The following is an 11,380-nucleotide window of genomic DNA, read 5'->3' on the forward strand; positions in this document are numbered from 1 at the left end:
CCCTGCTCATGGCAGCAGCCCCCCACTTGGTGGGGGCGGCAGACCGGCGGCGAGTGGTGGTTGACTAGCAGCATCAAGACCGTCTGCATCTTTATTAAGCGCACGGCAACAAAGCAGCAGCTTGTCCACGGTTTCATAGTATGGATATAATCCAAAAACCTGAAACAGTTTGGTTTGGTTTGGATGGAAAATACAGCTAGTTTGGTTCGGTCTGACTTGTAACCTCAATATTTGGATTGGTTGGTCGGAGGAAAGTCATGTAGTTTGGGCTGGTTTTAATCTGGATTTGAAACTATTCACAAGTTTATTCACACCCTCTTCAATGGTGGCCTCAGCACTTACATAATAACAACACATTTGAATATAGTAAATTCTAAGGCGTTTAAATTCTACATATTTTTCTAATCAATTTCATATATAGCTTGTCAAGTTTGGAGTTACGGTTTAAAAGATACAAATATTTTAAGTCTTCAAACTCACTTAAAATAGAACCGCAGGTTGATTAAGCAAAAGAATACGGAGTTTATTGAAAATCAGCAAACAGTTTTTCTCTCTCAAAATAGGATGGCAGGTTAATATCCACAAACTACAGGGTTTCTGCGAAAATAAAACATTTTTCTGGAATAACTAAAACCAGACTGCAGGTTAAGTTCAATAAACAGCAAGGACTTTTCTGCAAAAATGCCAACGTACAGCTAGGTGGAGGGTAGAGACATTCCCATAGGTTCACAAAAGAGAACTCAAAAAATGTGCCACAAATTAACAACAGAACGTTTTCTCATCATTCAGTCCTTAACTCAATCAAACTCATAACCGTCTCAATAATAGAGAACTAGAGCAAAATTGAGTCATGTATTTACAGATGAACATGATCTTTTAACATACCACAGTTGCTTGTCGGATCCCGGTTATGAAAAGAATACAATCTTTTTCTAGGAGTACTTGGCATTCTAAACCTAGTTCTTGGCAGTAAGAAGTTAAAAGAGAGAAGAGACGCAGTCAGATCTTTTTAGTTTTCTATGTACAGAAGAAGCAGGGAACTCCCACTTCGGCTGATGGATCCTCCCCTCTGTTGACACCAAAAACAGAAGTTCATGTCAGAAAACAAATGTTTTCCATCCAGAGACGCACAATGTGGGATAAAGCATGCTTACCATTGCTGAGATTTCCTGTACTCAGTTAGCACCGGGTAGATGTTCTCAAAGGCAGCATATATCTCATCGCGCACCTTAGCTCCCGTGAGAACAATCTTTCCAGAGACAAATACAAGGAGGACAATCTTTGGCTGTTTCATACGGTAAATCAACCCAGGAAAGAGCTCTGGCTCATACTGTTAAAATCAAGCAAGCACCAGGTTAGCACAATTATCTGGCCTGAGAGAAAAGTAGAGCTAACAGTGGTCTGGTCGCCAATAAAAGCACAGGCAATTGCGCTATGTGAGATAATAAATCGAATGGCTTTTAGGGCACGCTCGAGGCACTGAATTTATAAATAACCAACTTACACTGGAGAAGGCACCATGGGAATAAGCAAGGCCCTCGAGACGAATGGGAAATTTCACGTCACATGAGGCGACAATGTTCTGGATCTTGAAGTCCTGATTATCAGCACAATCAACTTGTCAAGATATCACAAAAATCATAATATTGTGACTCGATTTAGGTGATAGGAAGCACTACCTTGAATGTAGCTGGGAAGCCAAGCTTTTGGACAATTCGTGCATACTGCGCCAACAAATAAACAGAAAAAAATGTTATATCGCAATTCATCGAATGCCGGGAGTAGGATCAATGGACATTTCTAGGCATTAACCAAAAAATAATATGACCATTGAATTTTACCTTCCTGGCAGCAAGCTTCGAGTGTTCTTCACTCTTTGCTCCAGTGCATACCATCTTTCCTGAAGCAAATATAAGAGCTGTTGTCTTGGGGTCCCTTATCCTCATGATAACCGCTGCAAAACGCTGTCAAAGGAAACAGAATGATGGAGTCAAGAGTTCATAAGTTCAGTCCATAGCTTCGAAGCAGAAGGTACAAGCATCAGCAGCTGTATTACACCTTTGGGTTGTACTCTGCATTACGGGCCTGTAAGGCAATTTGTTTCAGATCCAACCTGCAGTCCAGATTAACAGTTGACACAATGTTCCTGAGTCATCAAGCAAAAACATGATCAGACCTCAATAAAGTTGAGGTAAGGAAGACATCAAGTAGTCCAAACGTGAAGACTGGGCAATATTGTCAGCTCATCTTAGCAGCTACCAGCAATATTTTGGCTGCATTTAAACGATGTCTGAAACCTAGTTACTATGACGCCAATACCAGGAGGTAACCTAGATAATCAAACTCAACATTTTATTCCATTTAGTCATAGCAATAACAAGATATTGCGATAAAAACAAATAAAGCCGGTTAGGTTTGTTTTTATGTAAGCTGGCAACTCGCCATGGCACAAACACAGATGTTTCATCCACTACTATCATGTTCCCAAACCTGACCTCTTGTATTTGCTTCAGGAAGATTACCATTGGAAATACGATTCCCCAACTACAGATAGCATGTCAAACATTTGCCCCAAGAAACTTCCCAAGAGAAGATCTAAATAACGGGTAAGAGGCTCCGGGCAGCAATCACCGCATTATTTCAGATCAATGGGCAAGAAAATGAGACCGGCTAGGTATGGGAAACTGCAACACCCTAAATCAAGAGCGTGCAGAAGGCCGACCTCTATCTGTTTAGATAAAACGCGGGATTCCCCAACCCAACACCATCGAGATCTACGAATCCCGTCCAAATTAGGTGCCACGTTTAGGTTTCATTCACGGCGTAAACACACATCGTCATCATCTTGTGTGGATTCGGACTCACTGGAGGACCGGGACGATGCCGGAGGGGTGCCTGGCGAGATCCACCGGCTGCGCCCCTTCCATCACAGCACCCCCTCCTCCTGCTCTCCCAACACCGCCTCCTACCACTCCGCTCCCGCTCGCACCTCCGCTCGTTCCCAGCCCAAGCACCATCGGGTCCACCGCCGCGGCAGCCATCCGATCGATCTGGCGATCGGAGAACTGCCGCAGGATCCCGATCTGGAGTCAAAGATTTTCGAACGGGGCAGACTTTATGAGGAGGAGCAAGCGGTGAGAGGGAAGCGAATGGAACGGTGGGAGGCTTCGGTGGGCTGGTGGTGGAGGCGGTGGCGGCGGCGGATCAGGGTGCGGGTTAGGGTTCGACGGGGTGGTCGCGAGGAGAGAGATGGATTTATACGGTGAGGGAGTCCAGGTCTCTTGTATATATATATATAGGTGGAGGAGTTTCAGTCCGAGTCGATCGCGCCCGGTAAGGACTGGGTCGGTCGCTGCGGGTCTTGGTTTTACGAAAAATGGACGGAAAGTCCGACCGGGAACATTTTGTTTCCGTAGCTCCTTTTCTCTGTCTATATATCTTTTCCCAAGCGATCCCCACATATACTATGTCCTGCTTCTAGGTGACAAAAACCTCATACGAGGAGATTAACTTTCTCATTGGCAACTGCTAGTGAAGCCAGCAAGATAAGGATAATGCGATGCATTGGATTAGTTGAGAAAAACTTACAATGTTTAAGGCCCAGGGCGGCCTTGGATTTAGAGATATGAATAGCTTCAATGTTGCTATGCTTTCCCGTCAGATATGGAGACTTATACAATGTCCAGAAAGTCTGTGTGCACAGATTTTGAAGGCCCGCTACTTCCCAAACACACATGTACTTGATGCATCACCGAGGGATGGGATCTCCTATACCTGGAGAAGTCTATTGCATGGCCTTGAGCTTATCAAACAGGGATACATTTGGCGAATTGGGGACGGGTCCAATGTCAGGATTTGGAGTGATCCATGGATCCCTAGACCGTGCTCACGCCAGATTATCACTCCGAGAGGAGGCAACTTGCTTGATGCGGAGCATCCCACGTTCATCCCATGCACACTCCGACTACTCTCCAAGCCCCAAGGCTACATAAGATGAGACCTCGACTATACACCATTGGACACAACATGAACTCGCTCCTCTCGGAACTTTCACTTTCTACATGTGAGACATGGCTACTACCTCCAACATGTGTGCTATGCATGATCAGGTACTTAAAGAAAAGCCACGAAGCCACCACATCCAACGAACGAGCTAGCGAGGACGCCAAGTACAAGGACCAAGAGAAGAAGCTGCCAGAAATCTACAGCCACCGGACGACCGGTCTGGACCGGACGTCCGACGCCTGGAGTCTTCACCAGCCAGCCCAAGTCCCAGCCAGCGAGACCTACAGCGGTCGGACGACCGACGCTGACCGGACGTCTGATATCCTCCAGCGCCCGGACGACCGGCCCCGTCCGGAAATCCGACGATGGCTTTCCCGAACCAAAACGTCGGACGTCCGACAAGTACCGGACGACCAGACCCTCGCGAGCCACCGGACATCCGGTACCCGTCGGACGTCCGACGCCTGTCTGTGCACAGTGTATCGGGCCGAGCCCATGTATCCCTTCGCCCTCACTTACCCCTTCGTGGCCCTAGACTATATATACTCCACCACCTCCACCATTTGAGGGTTAGCGTTGGTTTAGCTCATATTTAGAGATAGAGCTACACTCATCCACTTAGGATCTACTCCTTGAGAGAGACCGCGGCCTCTTCGGAGAAGATCCCTTTGGATTCAAGACCTTCTTGCGGAGAAGAACATCAAGACCTCCTCACGGAGAAGACCGGTTACCTCTTGTATCGTCTGTTGTTGACTTTGGATCATGTATCTTCCTTTGTGTTCATGGATCTAGCGCATGTGTGATCATATTTGTTGGTTTCTCGTGTTCCTCTTATGTTTTTCTCCTCGTTTCCATCCTCGTGTTCTTCGTGTTCTTCGCGGGATCCGCTCCTTTTGTGAAAGATCGGCCCCTAGGGTTCCTACCCTACATCATCTTGGTATCATGAGCCACGTTGATCACGATTTCGGAGCCTCCCATCTTTGTTTTCTAGCCTAATTTTGTTGTGTTCTTCTCCAATTTCGAAAGTCCCCACCAAAAATAGCCCCAATTTTTTTTTTGTGATTTGTTGGTTTGACGAAGTTTTGTTGATTTTGATCCATGGATTTGCTTGGTTTCGAGTGGATCTAGCATCCCCCCAATTTCCCCACTTTCCATCCACGAAATCTCATCAATTTTGACCTCAAAATCCCCAAATTCCGCCCAAAATCGCTCCCCGGATCTCAAATCCCGCGTTGACCCCGACCCACCGGACGACCGGCCTTTCACGGACGTCCAGAGCCCCTGGAACGACCGGACGTCCGACCTTTTCCGGACGACTGGAACCCCTAACCCGAGCCAAATTTATGGACTTCTGAGCCCTCCCGGACGTCCGGCCCCTGGACATCCGACCTTGTCCGGGCGTCCGTAACCTGTAGATATCACCTTTGCTCAAATTTTGTTTCGGACATAACTAATTCATCCGAACTCCGATTTTGACGTTCTTTAGCTCATTGAAAAGCTCTTGACATCCCCATTCCCACAAAAATACCACCAACATCTTTTGACTCCATCAAATTTTGACATTTTTGGCATCTTTGCCTAGGGCTTCCACCACATCATCCGTTACACCACCACTGACTTCCGCAACCTAACCAATTTGTTCCCCATCACATTAGTGGTTGCTTGAGGAGTGATTTGAGTCTCCTAAGGTGTCTAGGCTACTTAGGGACGGTTGGCTACTTAGGGACGGTTGCTTTTTCATCAACCACCACCACCACCATAACTTCCGCATAGTTTTGCCCACCTCACACTCCCGCCACCCCGACCTAACCCAATTTTGTTTATGTTGGGAGTTGTGTCTCCTAAGGTGTTTCGACTACTTAGGGACCGTGCTTCCAACTCCGACACCGTGTATAGTCCACCACCTTACCCTCCATTTCCACATTGTGTACTCCACAACCCATCATTGCATTTCCGCAATCCCTTTGAGCTTCCGCAACCACCACCGCATCCCACTACCACCATTTTGACATTTGACGTTTGAGATTTTGAGTTCGCGGTTTTCCTGTTTCCTAAGGTGTTTTGGCTACTTAGGGACGAGTATTCATCATCTTGGTATCTCCATCAAGATCACCGCCACTCATCATCGCCAAGGACGGTAACCTTCATATCATCTTGGTATCGTGGTATCCCTCCGTTGTATATTCCCGTGCCATTGCATTGATAACCCTTAGCCCATTTTGTGTTACTTGCCTATCGAGAGTAGCCAATTGACTATTGCCGGCAACGTTACTTGTGCACATTAGTGGTCTATACCTTCCATTGCATACATACCATATCATATTGGTATCATATCATCTCGTGTGCCTCGAGTTTGTTCCCGCATATACACAATAGCTATCTTGGTTTGTGCATTCCGCAAAGTGGCCATACAAAAAACAAGAGAATAAAGCTTTTAAGAAAAAGAGAAAAAGCAAAGAGCTTGTAAGCAAGTGCCATAGCATCATACCACATTGCATATAAGATCATCTTGGATCATAACACCGGGAGTCATACATACAGAGCATACTTGGGATAGAAAGTTCATACATTTTGCATCTTATAGGTTGTGCACAAGTGTCGTATCCGCCTATTGAGCAATCGTGCTAGCGTGTCTCTTGAGTTGTGCAACACGAGCGTTTTCCGTGGATTCCACATTTTGTGTTCATCCTTGGTTGCATGACCCCATTTATCTATCTGTGTGTGTGCTTCCGTGTGCCACATATTGCTATTGGTCTACTTGTTTCACTTGTGAATTTGTGAATCTCTTTCAACATTATTGAATCTTGCTAACATTTTGCATTACATTTTTGTGCCGCTATCCTCACCGAGCTCCACCATAAGCCTTATTTGTGTAGGTGTGAGAAACCGACAAGAATTGGTACCAATTGTGCTATTTCCTTGTCCACATTGGAGTGATCATTGATCCACTTTCAACCTCGGTCAAGGTACATTTGGTATTCGTTCTTCTCTTTCTACCACTCACATTTTTCTCTTGGAGTGATGGATAGGCAAGGCATTTCATCTCCGGTCTTCCACAACAACGATGTCGTGAACAACTACATCACCAAAGTGTCCATATTTGATCTACAACGACAAATGCAAGGCGCACAATCAAGATTGCGAGAGTGCATTGAGAACCTCTCCATCGACATTCGCCACTTCGAAGCGAGGAAAAGGGACTACATTGACAACAAGCTTTCTGCACAAAAGGAGGAGCAAGATGCAAGGATGGAGGAGATTCGGGCCTTGATCAAGTCTACTTCCCCTTCGTTATCTTCAAGGCGGCGGCGAGAAAATCGATCATCTTCGGAGCGCCCAAGCGATACAAGCGCAAGTCTTCCACGTCCACATCTCCATGGCGACCACCATCACCTACGTGATCCACCTCGTCATGAAGGGCAAGTCACCTCCAAGCAACATGTGCACGACGACGACGAACGACATCTACTACGAGCTCAAGTGCGACAACGCCAACATCATCATGACGATGCTCACCAAGCGCCTACCTACAAGTCCCAACAAGCCCTACTTCACGGGAAGTCCAAACTTCATGACCACAAGAGAAGACCGCGAGACAAGCACCACCAAGAGCACGCTACGGCTACAACAACCACTTTCGGCATCTTCGCCAAGTGCTATCAAGGCATCTTCGCCTTCGGACGTACGGCATCTTCGCCTACTTCCCATGAGTTCGCCTACATCGACATCTTCAACTACAAGGCGACCAGCTACGAGCGAGGGCGACATGAAGATGGCCGAGCTTGGGACATTCCCTTCGGTCATGGAGACGAGCTACGAGGTGCCACATCATATGGGCCTCCTACAACAAGATGGCGTCAAGAAGGTCGAGCAAGGGCCATCCCCTTCGACCACGGCGATGAGCACGAACCTCTTCAACAACATGAACACGACGCCCCAACAGGACTCATACTCCGAGTCAAGCTACGAGACTGCACATGAGACCTTATCTTTGGTCTTAGAGGAGAGTGACGATGTGCTATCTTCGGCCTTCATCCACGACAACGACTACGACATGATTGAGCATGGAGACATTTGCACCTACATCTCTCTGACACCCACATATGATGAGATGCCCCAATTGCCATGTGAGGAGAGCCACAACCACATGAGTGAGATGAGTGACTCCATCATACGTGACATTGAGAGCATTTCCTATGAGAGGGTGAGTGTGACCACCACTAGCCCCACACATGATAGCATGCCACACACCCTATGTGAGGTTGAGAGCCATTTGAGTGACTCCATCAACCATGCGAGTGAGAGCATCTTACCGGGAGTGAGTGAGCCACAACACTTAGTAAGTGAGGTAGTTGACACGGCACGTGAGGCCACTATGATTTCTAACGACTTAACCTCTACTCCGAGTGTGTTTTCTTCTTTGGTGCTAGGTCTCCTACATGACGACATGCCTATCCTCGACGAGTCCATATCTCCAATGGAGACAACGATGGCCATGATGGAAGAAGATGCACCCCCCACATGGTTCCATCAGGATGAAGATGACCACGACTTGGTCTTCGACACCTCACCTACAACACATGAGCGATGCTCCAAAGGTAACATAGGTGATGGTGCTTCTCCTGTCCCACTAGTGTACTATTTTACGAATGATTGCTTGCATGATGTTGACACACCTATACCCATGCTTCATGCTAGTGCAACTTCTTCATGTCATGACTTACCTATTTATGATAAATATGACGATGAGCATGTTGATTTGCCTAGTTGTGATGTTATGCTCCATAGGATATCATGTGAAAAATCTTTTGGTCACGTCATGTTTGACAATCCATTAACCTTGTCATATGCTACGAGTGAGATATCCCATATTGCATCATTTCAATCTCAACATAGTAGCTATGCATGCCCCATTAACATAAATCCCATTTGCACTTATGGCACAGATGACAGGATGATGGTCAATGGCTTTTGTTTTTCATCTGATGATATTGCCATGCTTCCTTTACATGATTTGCGCAATTCATCTACTATGCCATGCCATGATCACAATGTTCCAACTATGAATTTTTTTGGATGTTGTCAATATTCTCCATGTGATGTTTCCACTAATGATCACGAGGAGACCCCCATAGTTTCCTCATACATATTAGGAGATTTTGATGCATTCCATACATTGCATGATTCTCATAATTGCTTGCACCATATGCATTCCATGAATAACAATGATCTACATATTTCTTGTGATGCATTACACAATTTGAGTCTCTGATAACCCACAAGTATAGGGGATCGCAACAGCTTTCGAGGGTAGAGTATTCAACCCAAATTTATTGATTCGACACAAGGGGAGCCAAAGAATATTCTCAAGTATTAGCAGCTGAGTTGTCAATTCAACCACACCTGGAAACTCAGTATCTGCAGCAAAGTTTTTAGTAGCAAAGTAATATGATAGTGATGGTAACGGTAACAAAAGAGTAATGAAAGCAAAGTAATGTTTTTGGTGTTTTGTAGTGATTGTAACAATAGCAACGGGAAAGTAAATAAGCGTAAACCAGTATATGGAAAGCTCGTAGGCATCGGATCAATGATGGATAATTATGCCGGATGCGGTTCATCATGTAATAGTCATAACATAGGGTGACACAGAACTAGCTCCAATTCGTCAATATAATGTAGGCATGTATTCCGAATATAGTCATACATGCTTATGGAAAAGAACTTGCATGGCATCTTTTGTCCTACCCTCCCGTGGCAACGGGGTCCTAATGGAAACTAAGGGATATTAAGGCATCCTTTTAATAGAGAACCGGAACAAAGCATTAGCACACAGTGAATACATGAACTCCTCAAACTACGGTCATCACCGGTAAGTATCCTGATTATTGTCACTTCGGGGTTAATGGATCATAACACATAATAGGTGACTATAGACTTGCAAGATAGGATCTAGAACTCTCATATATTGATGAAAACATAATAGGTTCAGATCTGAAATCATGGCACTCGGGCCCTAGTGACAAGCATTAAGCATAGCAAAGTCATAGCAACATCAATCTCAGAACATAGTGGATACTAGGGATCAAACCCTAACAAAACTAACTCGATTACATGGTGAATCTCATCCAACCCATCACCGTCCAGCAAGCCTATGATGGAATTACTCACGCACGACGGTGAGCATCATGAAATTGGTGATGGAGGATGGTTGATGACGATGACGGCGACGAATCCCCTCTCCGGAGCCCCGAATGGACTCCAGATCAGCCCTCCCGAGAGGTTTTAGGGCTTGGCGGCGGCTCCGTATCGTAAAACGCGATGATTTCTTCTCTCTTATTTTTTCCTCCCCGAAAGCAGTTATATGGAGTTGGAGTTGGAGTCGGGGGGTCTCCAGGGGGCCCACGAGGTAGGGGGGGGCGCCCCCCACCCTCATGAGAAGGGTGTGGCCCCCCTGGTCTTCATCTTTGGCGATGATTTTTTATTATTTATTGTAAGGTATTCCGTGGAGTTTCAGGTCATTCCGAGAACTTTTGTTTTCTGCACATAAAACAAAATCATGGCAATTCTGCTGAAAACAGCGTCAGTCCGGGTTAGTTCCATTCAAATCATACAAGTTAGAGTCCAAAACAAGGGCAAAAGTGTTTGGAAAAGTAGATACGACAGAGACGTATCAACTCCCCCAAGCTTAAACCATTGCTTGTCCTCAAGCAATTCAGTTGACAAACTGAAAGAAATAAAGAAAAACTTTTACAAACTCTGTTTGCTCTTGTTGTTGTAAATATGTCAAGCTAGCATTCAAGTTTTCAGCAAAGATTATAACTAACCACATTTGCAATAATTCTCAGGTCTCATAATTACTCATATCAATAACATAATCAACTAGCAAGCCATAATAATAAATCTCAGATGACAACACCTTCTCAACACAATCATAATATGATATAACAAGATGGTATCTCGCTAGCCCTTTCTGAGACCGCAAAACATAAATGCAGAGCACCTTTAAAGATCAAGGACTGACTAGACATTGTAATTCATGGTAAAAGAGATCCAATCATAGTCACATCCAATGTAAACTAACAGCAATGAATGCAAATGACAGCTGTGCTCTCCAGCTAGTGCTTTTTAATAAGAGGGTGATGACTCAACATAAAAGTAAATAGATAGGCCCTTCACAGAGGGAAGTAGGGATTTGTAGAGGTGCCAGAGCTCGGTTTTAAAATAGAGGTGAATAACATTTTGAGTTGTATACTTTCATTGTCAACATAACAACCAAGAGATGGCGATATCTTCCATGCTACACACATTATAGGCGGTTCCCAAACAGAATGGTAAAGTTTATACTCCCCCTCCACCAACAAACATCAATCCATGG

The 11,380-nt window shown here is 45.3% G+C and overlaps 1 protein-coding gene across 1 annotated transcript; it reads right to left on the bottom strand.

Moving 5' to 3' along the window:
* Positions 1–750: 750 nt before the first annotated feature.
* On the bottom strand, positions 751–3,344 carry TBP1 (TATA-box-binding protein 1-like). The gene is made up of 7 exons (NM_001405837.1): positions 2,866–3,344; positions 2,059–2,146; positions 1,842–1,964; positions 1,680–1,724; positions 1,505–1,597; positions 1,155–1,330; positions 751–1,069 (listed from the first exon to the last, which is right to left on the bottom strand). Coding segments are annotated over exons 1-7 (702 nt in total). The 5' UTR covers positions 3,042–3,344; the 3' UTR covers positions 751–1,068.
* Between the last annotated feature and the right edge of the window lie 8,036 nt (positions 3,345–11,380).

Source organism: Triticum aestivum, chromosome 1A (assembly GCF_018294505.1).
Source record: "Triticum aestivum cultivar Chinese Spring chromosome 1A, IWGSC CS RefSeq v2.1, whole genome shotgun sequence".
Classification (NCBI taxonomy): Eukaryota; Viridiplantae; Streptophyta; class Magnoliopsida; order Poales; family Poaceae; genus Triticum; species Triticum aestivum.